Here is an 18,408-nt window from a genome sequence, read left to right as displayed (position 1 = left end):
CCTTAACTGAATCAAGTCTACGCATAGAAGGTTCCTTGTGGCAAGTCTGATATTCAGCTATGTAAATGACTCGAATGGGTTTCTCAATATTACCAAGAAATATGAAGTAGTTAAAAGAATATATTTCATCCTAAATATATTTATTATTATCATAAATACATATATATATTGAATTTGTAATCTGAAATCTAACGGCCACGCCTTGTAAACTAAATGTGTTGTTAACACAGCAGCATGACAACAACCCCCGCGTTGTTTTGCTCCCCCCCTGCGATGAACACGCGCAGGTGCAGCCCCCACTGAGCATGCGCAGACCCGTCGGGAGCCCGGACGCTGCCAGACATCATCACAGGTTTGAGGCGAGCATCCTCCTCCACAACAAGGGATCTTCTTCCTTTTTATTTGTGCCTCCTTTTCTTTCCCCCCCCCCCCGCCCCCCCCATCTCCGCCGCGTGGAAAAACCCGACAGCGCGGAGGGAGCAGAAGCCATAAGATGAAGAAACGTTACGTGGACGCGAGCAGGCTCCGGAAAATGAAGAAAATGAAAATAACGGAGAGGCTGTCTGAGAGGTGGGTGACGTTGGCGCTGCTTTTGGTGTGGTGCGTCTCCGTCTTTGTGTAAATTCCATCCGTCGTCATCGGGCTCACCTGCCCGCCTCACGCGCCGCATCCCCGCATCCCGCGTCTCGCGTGTTTACACGAACAGGTCCGGGCCCGTGATCCGCTTCGTTCGGGTTTATCCGCTCAGACGTGCGCGTGGAAATTCTTGTGCGAGTTACTTCCCCCGTTATTGTTTACAGAACGGACGGACATCAGCATCCGTGCAAGTTAACGTCGGCCTGCTTCTCCTCGGCTTGTGGCATCTTGTCCCCCCCCGCCCCCCCCCCCCCCAAATTAGGCAAAAATAATTCGTTCACTTGACATGTTATTATTATTTTTAATTATTGCATTTTCCTTTGAGTCCAAAGTGATGCAGCTACTTTTGCAAAAAGACATAATTGAAATCGTCTAGACACAAGAGCCATGATAAGAAAACACTGCCTCGGGAGAAAGAAACCACTTCTTTTAATTTAATTGCAAAACATGAGCCAATTAAACTACTAGCCCATAGACTAGATGTGTCTATGAACACTGACGTCTTTTGTTGTCATGAATTTGCAATAAAATATAATATTTTTGCTCCTTCATTCTGGTATACTTATTTGCTAAATAATTGCACCAAGGCCAATTACAACTACTCCGTATCACCCTCCTGACTCCTAAACTCGTACCTTTAGTTAATTAATGCAAATTTTTAAGAATTGAAGATGTATAATTCCTCTTTTTTGTGCCTCGCCCATTCAGACTAATTCAAGTGTTTTGTTGTGGCATATTGAGTATTGTATTAATATGAATTGCCTGTGAGTTACATACAAATATGTTTCACATCAGACACAATAAAAGGGGACATTTGAAACTTTCATGTGCAATAGGATGCTGTGGTGCTCCCTCTCCCCTCCAGATGAAACATTGCCATGGTTACCAAACAAAGAAGGGGTGATGTGATTCCAGGGGCGAGCAGAACAAAGGAGGAAGCCACGGCTCATGCTTTTAGCTCGTGGCTGCCCGATGAAAGGAATTAGGGAGCAGTTTTTGTTCTGTAGTGCCTCTACTCTAAAGGACTGACCTGCAATTTTTAAGATGCAGGCGCTCAATTGTCGGTCCAGCCACGTGTAACAAATTGGTCTGGTATTGGCTTTTGTGTGTGTGTTAAATGTTTTGACTCAAGAGGCTTCTCTAAATCTGTGTTTCTATGCTAGAACCAGAGCCCCCATTGATGGTTGTGGTGTAATGGACAGTAATAACAGCAGTGGACCTTGTTGTGTGTTTGCAGTGCTTACACCTTCCTGAAGTTTATGATGATGTGGACGCTGGTGCTGCTGGCAGATTTCATGCTTGAATTCAGACTTGAGTACTTGTGGCCATGCTGGCTCTTCTTTGGGAGTGTGTACACCACTTTCCACTGCCACGGGCTGGTGAGAGACCTGCTGTGTGAATGATCACAATCATAAATGATCGTAATCCCACAGAATTAAAACAATGCATTTTTACTGAAACTTACGTTGTGTTTTTTTGCAGGTTATTTGTGTGGTTTTTGTCTGTGCCGCCTTCACCCTGGACATCTTTTGTTTAATTTTTGTGCCTTTGCACTGGCTGTTCTTTGTGGCGAGCACTTATGTGCTATTCAATTACATATGGCATACAGGTGAGGATTTGATTGTCCTTGACAAAATGTACCAAACGGTTTCTGTTCCTGTCATAAAGAAACACCATGCTTTTGTATAGTGGATGTGTAACTTTGTTATGAGTTACTCATGATGTGATTGAATTAGTGAGTGATTTGATCTGAGCAAGTTCTCTTCACATCTGGTTATTTTTATTTGTCTGCAGAGAAAGGCATCTGTATATCAACGGTGTCCTTGTGGATTCTGCTTGTGTACACAGAGGCTTCACTTCGACTCAAAGACCTTAAAACCTCTCACGCCAACTTGTCTCATTTTTTTGCTGCGCACTGGTATGCTCATTTAACATTATTCATGAAAAATAATACAATTTCTTGCATTAATTGATCTGTGATTCAAAAGTACATGTATCATGTCTCTGTGAACAATTTACGAAAGGATTAAATGATCTTCAATGTCACTAGTCAACAACCTCTCAAGTAACAAATAAAAAGGAAAAATGAGAATCAATCTGTATAAAGACTAATAGTTAATAAAATGTTTTAGCAGAGGTGTTTTTATCATTTTAATGTGGCACACATATTCTAACTGTGCCTTTCCCCGTTTGTGTTCACATTCAGCATTGGATACCCTGTAGTGTATTTGGGGTTTGATGCCACCTGCTACTTCACCAACATCTTCAAGCTGCGCATACAGAAAGCTGTGCAGAGTGAGAATGACTTCCACATGCACCTGCTGCAGCATTCGCTCCCTCCAGGCCTGCAGGTTTACCCCAAGACTGGCACAGATTGCAGCAGCGGTAAGTTATCTTCACCATCTACACACACACACACACACACACATCCGAGTTTGTGCGATCACTTAAAGCAGTGGTTCGCAAACTGGCGACCTCATCACCACAGCAACGGCACAAAAATATGGTAAGGTTACAAGAAAATTGCGATCAATGTTCCTATATCATCATAGGATGGTTTTACAGAAACTCCCAAACTGTTCATTTGTCAATGTAATATCATTGCTTCTGTGAATTTTTCATTTATATTTGTACTATTAATAGAAACTGAAAGTGTGAGGCAACTTTTAAAAGAAAGTCAAAACCTTGCACCGAATGAGGGAATTCTTACCTTTCCTCCAATCCAAGTGCAACAAACGTTCTTATATCCCAGCAGCCATATTGAGATCATATTACACAGATGCCATTTTTTTCTACCTGTACCCGCAGGCTCAAAATGGAAAATAAAGCCCGAGTCCACTCAGTATCAGTGTCAGAACGGCACCGCGGTGACCCACGATGAGGCGCACACGGCGGACTGCCTCCAGATCCGCAGCGAGGAGAGCGCGGCGGAGAAGGCCGCGCAGGAGACGAGGCCGGCCGAATCAAACCGGCCGCCGCTGACCTCCAAACCTGGCGAGTCCAGGGATCCGCTCCCATGTGGGCCGGGGGGACCCGAGTCCCCTGCGGCCCCCGAAACTCTACCTCAAGACGACCAAGGGAGCAAGGCCGCGCGGACGGCTAAAAGCTCCTCGCCGAAAACCCGCAGAGGCAGCACCAACACCCCTTCGCCGCCCGCGGGGAGGACTGAGAAGAAGCAGAGGTCCGGCTCGAAGACGTTCTGCCTCAGCCAAGAGGCGGCAGAGAGGAGCGCCGCGGCCGCTCCCAATCACCACGCCGAGCAGATGACCAGGTGGGCCGCCGCCGACCTCCGTTCAGTTTAAAAATCAGGCCTGTAAGGGTGAAATCAGAGCGAGAACGTCTCCCTCTCTCTCTCCCCGTCCTCCAGGCAGGAGCAGGAGCTGAGGAGGCTGCGGGGCGAGCTGCAGCTGAGCAGGCAGAGCGAGCAGGAGCTGCGAAGTCACATCTGCAACCTGACCAACAGCGAGAGGAGCCTGAGGCCGGAGGTGTCCCTGCTCAGGCAGTCCAACATGCTGCTCCAGAGCAAGTGAGTCATCCGCTGAAAGCTGGTCTCTGGCACCTTCTGTGGGCGGTTCGACACATTACATCAGTCTATAAATGAAAAAATGAAAAAGACAAGGAGGATTGCGTGCAGAAATGCTGCCAGGACAATGGCTGTCTTCTGTTTGTGAGCTGATGTCATTCTACAATCCTTCTAGTTTTCGTTTTGGGGGCTGCGTATACACAATGAATGGAAGCCCTTGAGTCAATGTGCTCAGCATGAATTTGATCGTGCTAATCTGATCTAATTTCCTGCGTGGTCGGTGCACACTAAACACATAACAAAACTGAAAAAAACGGTCCTTTTAAAGATTGACTTTTGATACACGATCTATCCGGTAACATCAGGAATCAGGAAACGTTTATTGCCATAATATGTTGGACATATATGGAAATTGTCTTGGTGGTTGGTGCATGACAGAAGACAATAATAAGTACAATAATGACAACATAGTGCAAATAAGATAAAAATAAAATAAAAGTATAATAAAATATATGCTATGGGTTCGTACGCTAAAAAGCTAGTTAGTTAGTTAGGGTTAGTAAGTTAGAGGAGATAAGATAAAATTAGAAAGAGAAAGAAAGATAAAGTGCACCAGCTAAACAAAGTGACAAGTGAAAGTGACAAAGTGAATGAATGAACATGGGAGTCAGAGTCAGTCAGGGGGGGCCCGGGCTCTGTTGATGAGCCCGACATGACCTGTCAAAACATTTACCACTTGAAACACTCGTCCACCGTCCAGAGGCTTAAAGTCTAAAGTCTGAGATGAGGATGTTCTGCAGACTTGGGATCAGCGCCACCGCTTCGAATAAGACTTGCTTCAGATTTTAAAGCAAGTGCTCTGTTGGTTTCGGTGAAGTTAATCTCAGGCAACATCTGGATGTGCTCCCGTTGAAGGCGTTGTGTAAAGTGAGACTATGGTTTTCTTCACCCAGGATTCTGTGTCTGAGTAAAACCAAGCAGAGGGACAAACAGAGCAGCGCCATGCTGGAGAAGAAGACCAGAGCGGAGACGGAGGCCAGGCTCTTTGTGGAGAAGCAGCTGGCCGAGCTTCAGGCTCAGAAACTGGAGGAAGCAGCCATCACGGCACGAAGTCTCACCAACAGGTAAATCCCCGCTGTCACACCTTTTTTAAAATGCCTTTTTGTTTTGGCCCAGGAAGTGAAAGCTGGATCTGTAGCTTTAAGTAGAGCCGTGGCCCAAAAATGTGAAGAAATACTGTGAGTTACTTGCTGTCTGCTTTCTCGCCGAGAGGGAGATTAAGTGAGCCAGTCTTTGTGCTAAGCTAAGCTAGCTGTAGCTGCTGGCACCAACAGGGTGGAGAGGGTTACTTCAAAAATATGTATTTCAATACACTAACTATTTACTAGTACTAATGGGATGTCCACCTCTTAACTGTATCAGGATGCAGTAACCTTGTTTTCCTCCTGATTACATAACACTGTAAACAGTTAGCAATGCTAGCATGGCTATTGTATTGTAAGTGTATTTTCCAAAATATTGAGCTGTTCCTTTAATGCACACATTACATTTACTTTGCCTTCCATGTAACATTTAAGTTGTCTGTGTGTAATATACAAAAAAAAACAGTAAATGAATGCAATTGAAATGTCATGTTTCTTTCTGTGTGAATTGAAACTTCATTTCCAGCGAAACCCGTCTCTCACTGCTCCAAACTGTTACTTTCTCCGTCTCCGTCCACCAGGCAGGAACACTGTGAAACCCAAATGTTAAGGAAAAGAGTAAAAGATCTAGAGACAGAGTACAAACAACTTCAGCTGGAGTCTCAAGTGAAAGAGAGTCGCGTGCTAGATCTAGAGAGTGATGTTGAGGTATCTTTTCACACTATTTGGGAATGAGTTTAAATGTCTGTGGTCCAGTACTTGGTTGTCCTCAGTTTGGTCATGTAGTTGTTTTTTTTGCTGTTTGAGTTCTAATTTGTGTCTGTAAATCTTTGTCTTTGTAAAAATCTATTAGAGAACTGAATTGTTCATGGGGACCATTTAGTGTGTTATGTCATTTCTGGCCTGCCGTCAACGTATTGCACTTTGTCATCACAACCGTGTGCAGTGGTATTGTGTGGTTGCTTTGTTGTCTTTAAATAAGGTGTGAAACATTGTTGTGATGTTTGGTAATTGATTTAATATTCACACTCTCCATGAAGCATGCAAAAGCCCGGTCTGTCATGAAAAAAAAAACATTGCACTGCTTTAATAACGTTTTAAAGTACGGGTCACCTCCTTTAAAATGTTTAAAGTCAATGCATATACAGACAGAATCATCGCCTCAGCGAATGTTGTGTTTTTCCAATGGCTGGCCGCTTCATCATGGAAATGTTTCTCCCTTTTTTTATGGTGCATTGGTTTCATAAGTCAGTGAGCCTGAGCACTGAGTCTTTTAAGAAGGCTAACGAAACGTAGCCTTAATGAAATACAAGCCCCCCCCCCCCGCCCCCCCACCCAATACTTACGAAACCAAAGCACACAACCCCGTCCCGGTGGTCACAGCCCGACGCGTTATTGATGTTCAGACATGTGGCGCACGTTCTCACCGTCGATGTGTTTTGTGCACTCAGGCCCTGGGAAAGTACCGCTGCGTGGAGAAAGAGACGGACATGCTGCTGTCCACTCTGTCGGCCATGCAGGAGAAGGCTCAACACCTGGAGTACAACCTGAGCGCCGAGACCCGAATCAAACTGGACCTGTTCTCCGCTCTGGGAGACGCGCGCCGCCAGCTGGAAATTGCTCAAGGTTTTCCGCTGTTTTTCCTCATTGTGCAAAACTTCATTTTTAATGTGTGTGTGTGTGTGTGTTCCCGGGGCACGTGGTGTGTCATTGTGGACGTGATGTTATTTCCCCACCTTGATTGGTCGGATAAACCAACACCTGGTAGACGGTGGGAAGATTTCGCAACCAAATTTCCGGCATGAATTTGGTCCCAAATCATTTTTTTTGACCATATCACTGTTCTGATACTTGTTGCCAAATTGTTGTAAGGAAGTCTATAACCATTAAATGCATTCTGCAAAATGTGGACATATCAGCTAAAACAACCATACTAATCGCTAAATGTCCATTTGCACACATGTGGCGTTACCCAAATCTTTTTTTGGGGCCAGAAGTGATATTATTCCTGGGGACATTTAAGGTCCTGACCCCTCTGCAGCTGTAGAGCGCTTCAGAGAGGACACAGCGCGGATGTTGGCATCGCACTTGGCAAAAAGACAATGGGATTTTTCCTTTATTCCCGTTGCACTCAACTAGCCACTCAGCACACTGTCTGTTGACAGATTAGAATTTTGACAAAAGTTTATCATTTTTAAACAATCAGTAATAAATAACAACAGTGTAGCGTTGGTAAAGGCATTTGTTCATTTACGTGTTTTCAAATTTGAGACGATTGACTCACGGACTTCATCCACGCACTCACGGATTGAACGTTGTTTGCTCGGCAGATAAAGTGATGAGGCAGGACCGCGAGATAAGGCTGATGAAGCAGAGGATTGCGGAGGTGATGGCCGTCAGTCCGGCGGTGTCCTACATGGCTCCTCGGCCTCCCGTCCCGCAGTATCTCACCAAGCTACTCAACTCCGAGCGCTACATGCTGAATCCACGAGCGCTGATGTACCAGTGTCTGAAGAAGTAAAGGACGACGTCGCCTTTTTCTGCTCCTCAGAACTTCAGAGGCCCCGGGTGGATCTGTGTCGCAGAGCCAAATGCCACCACAGAGTCATCTACTTCCGGGCCATGAGTGGAACCAGAACCTCCGCAAGTCGAATGCCTTTTTTCCCCGCACTGACGGTGCTGACTTTACGTTGGGTTGAAGTGTTTCACTGCAAAATAAGAAATCTGATATGCAGAGCTGCTCCCTAGGATACAGCAACAACAAAAAAAAAACACCAAGGTTGGGATCCAACAGAGAAAAGCACAACATTTACCTTCAATTTACTTGCAATTTTGCAATTCAGACCCTGAAGATTTGTCTAAATAGATGATACTCCGATATGTAAGTTCAAACAATACATGTATTTGCTTCACATGACAGTAGAACCACACACAAAAATTGAATTTACAAAGTTAAGATTTTAATTATACTGAATGATTTTGATCTGCAGGGATATTGAAAAATATTTAAAATGACATTGTTTAAATATTGTTTATCCCTTTCAATCAAATTCTTTTAAATATATAAAATCTCTCAATTATGGAAGCCCCTTTCTGCCAATGTGAGGGCAAATCATTATGATGAGAAACATAAAATTATGACAAAGTAGTGACACAAGTTGAAGATAACTTTTTTCCTACAAATGTTTTTATTTCGATTTTGTGAAATTATTAATATTCTTTTGGCTACGATCATCAGGACGTTAGATTATAACAGTCATATAAACGGTTTTATTTGCATCTCCATCACTGGCAGGAATGGGCTACCATAAGTCCCAGCAGAGATTTTGACTACAACGATGTCGATGCCTCTGCTTTTCATTCGGTGGACGAGTCAAAATGGCCATTGTGAGAAACGCCTTTAAATAGTTACTGCAACAGATTCAGGCCAAATTGTTCAGACAACACTATTGCATTGGCCTAAACTTCTGAATGAATGTCTCAATATGAATAGCAAGAGATCATTTTAGTAATTAACCCTAAAACCCCAGTTAGTTGTGTTTATGACCTTGTTCATTTTAAGCACAAAATAAACCTAGGTTTCCCCCAAAAAATTCTATTTACAAACATAAAAACCTTCATATAGATATAAACTGACATCAAAAATGGGAAACATTTATGGAATTTGTGTCTGTGTGGTAAGATCTAATCTGTGTTTTTGGACCCTTCGTAGTGCTTCGGTTGGAGGAGCTCATGGCAACAATGAGCGCTGGTGTTTAATCGTCGCAGTGGGAAGACGCTGCGCACGAAGCTCACACTTAGGAGCAATTATCTCTCTTTGTTAAACTAACATTTGGCAGCTCTCGGCTGCAGGGGGACAGACCTCTGCCCGCCGGATGGTTTGTTCTTGACGTGGGAGTTAAAAGGGGGATTTGTGAGCAACGAGGTTGATGAATTTAATTACTGTGCCTATATACATTACTTTCAAACGGGGGAGTAAAAACACAACGTTAATGTGAAAGAGTAATGTGTTTGCATTGAAGTGCTCTGTACTGTTTTTGTAGATTGTATTTTTTTTTCTTTGTTTTTACTCACTGTACAGAATTGAAAAAAAAAAACCCACGCAGCTGAAAAACACTCATAAACTGGATGTCGCCATTTTGGTAGCTTTTTATTTAGAGTGTGTGTTTTATATCAAAATATTTTTTAGTCTTGCTGTACCTTTATTATACTGCTGTAATTTTGTACGGCAATGTGTTTGTCAGCATGAAATGTGTTTAATTCAACTGTCATTGGAGCACACATTGTGACTTTAAGTATGTACAGGAATTACTTGTACAAGGGCTACAGTTTCTAAACATTTTGAAGTAATAATGAATTCAAACAGTGATGATACACCACGATGGGTTTTTGTATAAATTTAAACAATTGAATTTTGTCTCAATTGGTTTCTGTCATTGCATTATTGTACTTAATATTTGACTCTTTCTGCAAAGGGAAAACATAGTCGTAGTCGTTTTGTAAAACTGCCTTTAGTAATTTCCTGGATTATTTTCGTTTAGATAACGCTGGTTGAAGGTGGAGCTTTCAATTCACATACGATGCTGGATTGTTTTATAATGCAACATAGTTTAATTCTTATATATTTAGACCCAAATCTGAATCGTTTACTACTACAGTAGTGCCCTATGAAACATTTTAAAGATTTGTCTCTTTGCTTTGGCAACATTGTGAAGTCCTAAAAAGCGATTCTTGAGAAAAAAGTAAGCAGTAACAGTGCAGGTCGACCCTTCTACAAACCTGAAACTTTGTTCTGATGAATCTTTGGGCTCCCTGTGATAGACCGTTCAAATCTGGCCTAGAATAACTACAGAGCTCATTTATTCTGCATCACGTTATTTGCTCAAAGCAGTTTTTTCTTTGAGGATGGGAACCACTGCGTTTATGTAGGCAACAGAAATCACAATTCTCTTTCATCTTCTTCCACTTCCCTTGATCATGAAAATTCACACCAAACTAAATCGTGAAGTGTAGATATTTATTTCAGGAAGTGAAAGGGGTGTAAATGCATTGCAGTCATAGAGCACTGTGTCCAGCCCTGAGGGTGAAGATGGTTACGAGCAGAATATTCCACGCTTGTATCTACAGACCCAAAAAGTAATGTCACAGCAGAGTGGACTCGATGTAATTTCCAATTCAAGGAAGCCACAGGATATAAAAGTGTACAGCAGTGCAAACTAAGGGGGGGGGGGGTGTTTCTGAGCCCAATATCTATATGGTGGGGATATGGTTTTAGATCTGGTGTCACGCAGAATGTCGGCCATGAAGAAGACTAAGGAGTCAGAGTCACACAACCTAAATGTTATAGCGTTGACATCCTTTACACAACTTTCTAACCCACTGCCCATTAAATGAGGGAAACCAGTCCCAGAAACTTGTTGCATGCATCAGTTTGTATTCAGACACACTAAAGCATATGTGCATTGACTAAACCTCTTGAAAACCAGATGTGCCTTAAAACGCAAAACCATCCCCATGTAAATCCCACCGACCTTTGCGGTGTAATACGTCGCTAAAGACGACCTTTGCTTGATCCGAACGTATTGATTGGTGCTAAAAACAGCAGCTGCTGCAGCAGTTGGACCACAGCCAACTGATGAAACCCTCTTTTTGAAGCAAAATAACAATTTAAAGAAGGGCAGCAAACAAAAGCATAGATTTAAACAACCACCGGCCTTATTGCTGGAAGTGTTACAGTACTAAAGAAAAATGTACAAATAAATAGTTTGATTTTTTTTTATATATATATTTTAGCTACAGCTCTTCAAATTGTGTTGAGCTGCGTTTAATTTTGAAGTAGTAGTGACGAATCTGCTGCATTGGAGAGTCTTTGATAGAAGGTTGGAAGATGCCCCACTCGCTGCTGAGGGAAAGTTTAAAGAACCACAAGACTTCACCTAACAACACTTAATACACTTCAGTATGCTGGGACCAAGACCAGTTTTATAGACAACTATCGAACACTCAAGTAAAACTTGTTTAAAATACAGTTTTAATACTGACTTAAAGAAAATACTGCTGTCGTGCAGCCTAATGTAGCTCAACTCTTCCTTCACTACTTGAAAGCTGAATGACAGAAGTGCCAAAAAAGTGAAAACATTTGTATATTCCATTAAGTTGAGACTATGGTTTCTTCTTTTAAAAAGAGGAGCAGATGGCTGTATTGGGTGAAGAAAAAAAAAGAAACAAAACCCGACAACCACTTAGTGGCAGCTTTTCCCACCAGAAGAAAGTTGCAGGATCTGCAACCGGAACAAGGCCTCCTCCTCCGTCCTCACAAAGCTTCCCTGCAAACTCAGAGTTGGAGCAAAAAGCTAGTCCCGTTGTGGAGGACGAGGAGGGCTGACCGAAGGCCGAGTGAGTCCTCCGCTACGACGAGACCGTCACGGGATTGAGGGAACCGTTCCGGCTGTAGAACTTTGAGAAGGCCTCTTCCAGAACGGATGCGAGCCGCGGCTGATCGCCCTGAAACGCACAGGAAGGGGAGGTTGGACATCCTCCTTGAAAAGGTTGCATCTCCGATAACCCGAGGGACGCGGTCGGCAGGTGGACTCCCCTTACCTCGCTGATGAAGCCCAGCTGAACGAGTTCCACAGCGAGCTCCTGCACGTTCTCATCTGAGCAGAAACACAAGAGGCAGTGAGAGTCAAACAGGACGCATCGGGGAGAACGTCAACACCAAGTCTTTTCTTCTTTTTTTATTTCATACAATAAGAAGCAGGTATCATTAACCATCAAATAATGTGCCGTTAAATTATTTATGTGCCTTGTTCAAGAGAAATAATGTATATATGTATGTATATTTATTTTGTGAATGTGGATCTTTCAGATCAAATTGTTTGTATGATACTCACTTGGTAACAAATCACAGCTCAAGTGCCTGTTCAATTTATCTTCAAGTTTCAACAACAAGGTCAGCTGTAAGGAAAATTCATTCATTCATTTTACAGTAGAGAAAACAGAAAGCACTTTCATATACAGTTGTTTAAAGCAGAAATATGAATTAGTCAGATAAAACTTACATGATGTTTGCTGCCCTCATCAACAGGCTCAATATTGCACTGCATCTGAAGGACCTGTGAAGGAAAACTGATTAATATACGACACTGACGTGCAGAATATGCACAGAACAAACAAATGAAGAACTAAATGCAAATCCCCAATCATTTAACAGAAAAAAGACAACCGGCATACAACATAATGCTTCTATGGTTTTTAATTCTACCAACAACTCAGCTATGGTGTCCTCAGTGTCTACCATCATCATCTCCCAGTATGATTCGACTACAGCAAGATTAGACAAAATTAGAGTTGTTTAGGTTCCAGTATCTGAAAGGCCCCTGATAGGACCAACAACCCCACCGCGTCTGATTCAGCGCCTGATCCCTGCACCCGAATGGTAGTGTTAGCATGTTAGCATCTGCAAACTAGCACTTCACATCTGTGGTTAAACCCCCTATTTCCGCCTGATAATACTTGAAATCAGCAGAGAGCTACAGTGGGTTCACCATTAATGACTTGGACGCGTCTCTGTGAGCATCCTCACGTCTGTTCTTACCTTCCTGGTCTCCAGTTCCGCGGGTTCGGGGGTGGGGGTTTTCACTGAGGGGGGCACAATGGGCGACTTCACCGCCTCTTGCTGAGGCTGTTGTGGACACGGCACGCCAAACGCAGTGAGAGGATAGATCCCATTCCTATTGCAGCAAGCAAAACCAAGGTCATGGTTTTGTGGACTATTCATGCTTATTAAAATGGACATATGAGGGCCTACTTCAGACTTTGCACTTATTCAAATACAGAGATAAAAACACAAGTTTTTAACCAGCGGGTGAGCAAATCGTTTCCTTATTGTAGATGGAGGTATCCAAGTTAAAATCTTACCTGACATCTTCCAGGAACTTGTCTAGCTCCAGTGCAGGAAACTGAGAGAGCCTGAAACAAGAGAAAAAAAACTAACTTACTCAGTTATCAGGATGCAAATAAGACTAAATCTTCAAAGCAGAGCAACATTTTCATTTCTCAAGTTTATGTGGTCCATAATAGAATTATAATGCACATTTACGACTTGCAGAGATCCATATTAATTCAGAATAATATAAATATTCCATGGGTTCTATCCTATAATCTTTACAGGTGTTATTGTGGGGTTTTATTCAGACTTACTTCATCTGAACTCCGTCCTTGGCCTCAACAATCACCAAGTTAGGGTCCATGTTCTTCGTCATCTCCTCTAAAGCGTTTTCTGGAATCATATCTACCGACAAAAGTGACGGCAATCAGATACAAGCATTCAGACATGATGGTTATTTTCCATTAGATAGTCATTGTAGTTAATGTCCATGGTGGGTTTTGTGACTTCAATTAAAGTTTAATAAACTGATTCTTTAGCAATGTAAAAAGTCAAATTTAACCTCATCGTCCTCTTTGGCTACTCGATATGGGTTCTCGTCTTTGGGCCATTTTTGTCAATGTAAAACCCCTTCAAGTGAGGGGGACACAGAGGGCGCGATGGCTACATGCCGAGATAAGAAAGCTTAACATGCAGAAACTCGGGTTAGGAGGACAGTTCTGTCTTAACAGTTACGTCTGCAGCAGACTGTCACATGACTGTCTCTTATTAGCACTTGTTTCTAAATGGGGTGAGATGGGGCAGATTTTATGACTGAACAATTTAAGCAGTAAAATCATAATCTAATTTGACTGACATCCTGTGTGTGCGTGTGTGTACACTTTCACTCACGTTGGTGGCTAACAATGCAGTGTGCAGCCAGCAGCTTGAGTAATGGCACCTCGAACAAGGCCTGGTGAAACAGCAGCTCTTTGGCTGTGGGTCGCTTACTGGGGTCGACCTCCAGACACTTCTGGATAAATTCCTGAGAAGAGACAAACAACTGAAGGTCATGGATATCTCTTCCGAAGAGCCGTACGGACTTGACATGCTCGCCTCTCCCTCGCTCACTAACCCTTTGCAGGGGGTCCTCTAGGAACTGAATGGCACTGTTTATGGCTTCTTGGGACACATAAGACGAATCTCCGTTACTCTGGATCTCCAACACAGCCATCTGAAGAAGTGAACGGAACAAGTTGAATGGAAGCGATTCCCGTTGACATTTACACTTTGGTAACGCATTGATAGAGACGCCATCAGCACGACCCTGAATCAAGCTCATTTCCCATAAACAAAAGGAGGGTTTATGTCACTCAAAATGGTCAGAGCAGAAAAAAGTAGCCTCTCACCTCTAAGGCGCACATCCCAAAGGAATAGATATCCACAGCTGTGGTAACATTGGCAACAGCTGAAAGCAGAAGTAGGCTGATCAACATCAAGCAACTGAATCGCATATCGTAGTGATACATCGGACACAAAGGCACAGTCTTTTTTAAGATGATGAAGAGAGCGAGAGTTTGAGACGGAGATAACCTTTAACTACCATATTAACCGTACCTCCATATTCTGGAGCAAAGAAGTGAAGACTCTTCTGCTCTTCACGGCAGGTTTTGACGTGGTTATTGATCGTGTCAGGAGCAACTGAAATGAGAGCGGAAAAACATCAATGATAACAACATTAATACAAAACGTACTATCAATAATCGCGGTGGCATCTGTGGCATAGAAAATGGAAATGAGGGACATAATAGTGTGATCTTCTGACAGAACACTTTAAACGACGTCTACCTGAGCCGATCTTGATGAGGCCGTTGTGCTGAATGAAGATGGTGTCACAGGTTAAGTTGCCATGAATGATGGGAGGTTCACATGAGTGCAGGTAGCTGGAGACAAGAGAACGAGGGTTGAGTCAATAAAACAACTGCCACCCCACCAGGGAACAAATACAAAACCTTTTGGGTTTGGATTTGCAATTGTAGACAATTTATTCTTTAAAACCAACTAGCACTCAGAGGTTTGTTGTACTTGCCTGAGCGCACTGAGTATTTGTGTGCACCAGCGCTTCCAGGCCTATTGGAAATAAAAGTCAATTAAAAACATTCCTGGTTTTCCTTTAAACCCAACAGGCTAAACAGGTTTCTTGTATCGACTGTTTCTGACTTGTCGGGCGACCTTTCACACCTTTTCATTCATGGTCTTGTGGTTTTTCTTTGTCTTTTTCAAAAACTGTTTAAGACTTCCCGAGGACATGTACTCAGTGATGAATATGACCTGCAGAGGAAATAAAAGCAAATAGATCAACACACTAATGTTATGACATTCAACACTTTTTACATGATTTCATAAAACAGCTATTTTTTTTATTGGTCTCTCACCCTCGCTCTGTTCTCTTTGACATCAGCCCAGTATTTGTGGAACTTCACAATGTTTAAATGCTCTAGCTGAATCAGATTGTCAAAAACAGCTTTGACTTTTTCCTGTGAAAAGAACAAACAGACCAGATTCAACCAAAATGCATATAATGTAAATATTTTTAGCAGCATTCAACCGAATGTTGAATGTTCCATCCATGTTGTCGAATGTAGGTTGGACTTCCTGTTTTACTGTTTCAGATTCCAGTCAAGTGAGCTCATTTTGTTTTCACAATATATTTGTTTTTGGTTGCCTGGGCTTCGATTGGCCAGCAGGTCAAGCAGGTGGTCGGACAGACTGCCTTGTAAGAGAAAGCTCAAATGCCCAAAAATCCCCCAGCCATGAATGAGTGTCTATAAATAGCAGCTCTGTCTCTTGTTCTGTACTCCACACAGGCTGTGAGACTTTTACTTTGTAGCTAAATCCATTTTAAAGCCTCAATCATTTTGAAAACTTTTTCCTTTCAGTCACATCCATATTAATCTGAAAAGCTGCCTGTGAACAGTTTACTGGCCACCAACACTAACTGGCTTCTTGGCTATATAATCCCCACAGTAATCATTAAGATACATGTTATTCATTATTTAGAGCACATAACCATCTCCATCAACCAGGCATTGTAACTACCTCCTGTAGTTTGAAATTCTTCCTTTCTGAGAACATGACCTCATTCCACACCACTTCGACTCCTTCCTCAGTGTCCATGGCCAAGTAAGCATTATCGATCCCAGGGACATTGCGCTGATTCACCTTCGGGAAGAAAAACAAAATGATGCACAGGGCTTTGTTCGTACATTAGTCAAGGCAAACTTCCCCCCGTCTGGAGACACCTCCTATACCTCTTCTCTGCGTTTCTGCCAGCGTCCACACGGGCTTTCCTCCAAAATCTCAGACTCGTCCTCGCTCTCCTCTTCCTCGTCCTCCGTGGCAGCGGTAGCTGGAGGCTGGGTCACCATGGAGACAGGGGGAGACACAGAGGACGGCGCTTGACCCGTGGGTGCAGCAGCAATGGACTCTGCCTTGGCTTCCTGGGCACTGTCTGAGGCCTGCCTGTTCTCTCCCTCAGACATCTTCTTGGTTGTCAGGCCCAACAGCCAGCTGCGAGAGACACACAAACACAGGAGACGACGAAGTCCAACATCAACATCATAGTTCATAGCTCTACATAAAGTGCCAGGTATCACGTGTCAGAACAAGCTGTACCGCAACGGTATAAACAGGGGGAGTGTGTCTGGCTAACACAGTTACAGAAGTTGAACATAACCTCGGACACTTAACACAAGTTAACGTTCAATAGGTAACTTGTTAGCTTGCGCTAACAACAAAGGCCGGAATAAATCACACCACAAATGTCAACACATTGCCACACATACGTTTTAGAGACGGGAGATGTAACGGTGCCAGCTCCAGTGTAGCCCAGTCCCCCCGTAGAAGACCAGGCGCAGCTTCCTGTTTGGTTTCGTTAGCTTCGTTAGCTAAAACAATCAGCCGATTCTCGGCAGAGTAGCAGCTAGCTTGATTGAAGCTGCTAACGTTAGCTCCTCGGCTAAGGTGCGACCGGGTAGAGCCGTCCACGGCCGTGACTTTCTTCGCTTTTTTAACGCTAGGCGTGTCGCGCAGCCAGCTAACACGCTAGCCAGTACGCCGCTAGCGAGCGACGGTTTTCGCAGCTTTCAGCCGCTTCTCCGGAATGCAGCTAATGTGCGCTCTGAGAATTAGCCACTGCTAACGTGAGAGTAGCGTTAATTAAACTACAACGTATGACAACGCCACTTGTCCTAGACGCGTTCACTGATTAATAACATCGCGGCAGCTCACAGATTCTCGACAGACGCAGCAACGAGAGGCTAATAATGTCATTAACTTTATATCCTTGAACCACGACGGCTGGAGGACTTTAAAGGCTAGCTTAATATTTGGACAAATGTGACGGCGACAACTGCCAGATGCGAACTGCACGGAGAGCTCTGTTAGCCAAGCATGGTTGCCACGTATGGTTTATCCCATCCCCCTTCTGCAGTTTTCAAATCCCAGAATCCAGATATGTTAGCAATAAAACATAAAGAAAGAAAGGGGAAAAAATAACAAATGCATAACATTATAATGCATAACATTATAACAGAGGATACTTTTAGGATGCAGTGCTCAGTGGCCCTCAAACATGGTCATGATTGGAAATCAGAAATGTTAAGAGACTAAACTCACAATTTTGATTTAAGAAGTCATACATTTGACTCACTGTCTCATTATTTCTGATTTACCGTGAGCTTTGCCTTGTAACACAAAAACTGCAAAATTCTGTTGTGCAGTACCTCCATCCTGGCTTGTACTGAAACTTGGAATAAAATGCGGGTTTCTATCAAACCTGGCAATCCTTCCCTCATCTGCCTAACTCCCATTTGTTATGGGCATGGATTGACACATAATCTGACCAACTGAATGCTGAATTATGATGGCTTGTTCAGTGAGCCACTCCAGACTTATATGAATTAACCAGGAATTTGTTTTACCACTAGCTTGTTAATATAGCTCATATTATAGATGTTGAATTGAGGTTTGTAGTAACTGTAATCAAGTTAACCACTTGGTCCCTATGTTGTGCATTATAAGCACTAACTAAAGCTGTTATTGCCTTTTAGTATAGGAATTCCTATACATTTTAAAAGGTGGTATCACAGTACACACACCACCGGGTAGATGACCTAAATCTGACCTACATCTTTTTCCAAAAACGTTCTCTCCAGTAATGATCATTGCAGTACCTTCAT

At 43.1% G+C, this 18,408-nt stretch overlaps 2 protein-coding genes across 3 annotated transcripts; one reads left to right on the top strand and one right to left on the bottom strand.

Annotated features, from left to right (window-relative positions):
• Positions 1–236: 236 nt before the first annotated feature.
• Positions 237–8,358, top strand: si:dkey-12h9.6 (macoilin). 2 transcript variants are annotated; one of them, XM_037448882.2, is made up of 12 exons: positions 237–352; positions 470–570; positions 1,874–2,015; positions 2,119–2,245; positions 2,431–2,554; positions 2,843–3,021; positions 3,445–3,907; positions 4,004–4,162; positions 5,113–5,283; positions 5,883–6,009; positions 6,753–6,927; positions 7,632–8,358. In XM_037448882.2, the coding sequence occupies exons 2-12, from the start codon at positions 494–496 to the stop codon at positions 7,820–7,822; spliced, it is 1,935 nt and encodes a 644-aa protein (XP_037304779.2). In that variant the 5' UTR covers positions 237–352; positions 470–493; the 3' UTR covers positions 7,823–8,358. The 2 variants fall into 2 exon arrangements, with proteins under 2 accessions (XP_037304779.2, XP_062415490.1); XM_062559506.1 differs by lacking the exon at positions 237–352 and having other exon boundaries at positions 438–570.
• A 1,946-nt stretch (positions 8,359–10,304) lies between these two features.
• nrbp1 (nuclear receptor binding protein 1) lies at positions 10,305–17,618 on the bottom strand. Its single transcript, XM_037448883.2, has 18 exons — positions 17,014–17,618; positions 16,480–16,738; positions 16,268–16,390; positions 15,604–15,705; positions 15,410–15,499; positions 15,258–15,298; positions 15,017–15,111; positions 14,786–14,869; positions 14,578–14,636; positions 14,304–14,402; positions 14,081–14,213; positions 13,504–13,594; positions 13,222–13,272; positions 12,899–13,034; positions 12,363–12,416; positions 12,195–12,258; positions 11,902–11,957; positions 10,305–11,805 (listed from the first exon to the last, which is right to left on the bottom strand). The coding sequence occupies exons 2-18, from the start codon at positions 16,708–16,710 to the stop codon at positions 11,710–11,712; spliced, it is 1,605 nt and encodes a 534-aa protein (XP_037304780.1). The 5' UTR covers positions 16,711–16,738; positions 17,014–17,618; the 3' UTR covers positions 10,305–11,709.
• Positions 17,619–18,408: the final 790 nt, after the last annotated feature.

Source organism: Pungitius pungitius, chromosome 20 (assembly GCF_949316345.1).
Source record: "Pungitius pungitius chromosome 20, fPunPun2.1, whole genome shotgun sequence".
NCBI lineage: Eukaryota > Metazoa > Chordata > Actinopteri > Perciformes > Gasterosteidae > Pungitius > Pungitius pungitius.
Note: the sequence above shows the minus strand (reverse complement) of the source record. Positions and strands in the feature narration are given on the sequence as shown.

Excerpts from the sequence above, each read along its gene's own strand:
- si:dkey-12h9.6 (XM_037448882.2), top strand. The coding sequence starts at position 494 with ATGAAGAAACGTTACGTGGACGCGAGCAGGCTCCGGAAAATGAAGAAA. Across the intron at positions 6,010-6,752 it reads ATCTAGAGAGTGATGTTGAG|GCCCTGGGAAAGTACCGCTG; the intron begins GTATCTTTTCAC and ends TTGTGCACTCAG. Across the intron at positions 6,928-7,631 it reads CCAGCTGGAAATTGCTCAAG|ATAAAGTGATGAGGCAGGAC; the intron begins GTTTTCCGCTGT and ends TTTGCTCGGCAG.
- nrbp1 (XM_037448883.2), bottom strand. The coding sequence starts at position 16,710 with ATGTCTGAGGGAGAGAACAGGCAGGCCTCAGACAGTGCCCAGGAAGCC. Across the intron at positions 14,870-15,016 it reads CCTCATCAAGATCGGCTCAG|TTGCTCCTGACACGATCAAT; the intron begins GTAGACGTCGTT and ends CTCTCATTTCAG. Across the intron at positions 13,035-13,221 it reads AAGTTCCTGGAAGATGTCAG|GAATGGGATCTATCCTCTCA; the intron begins GTAAGATTTTAA and ends TTGCTGCAATAG.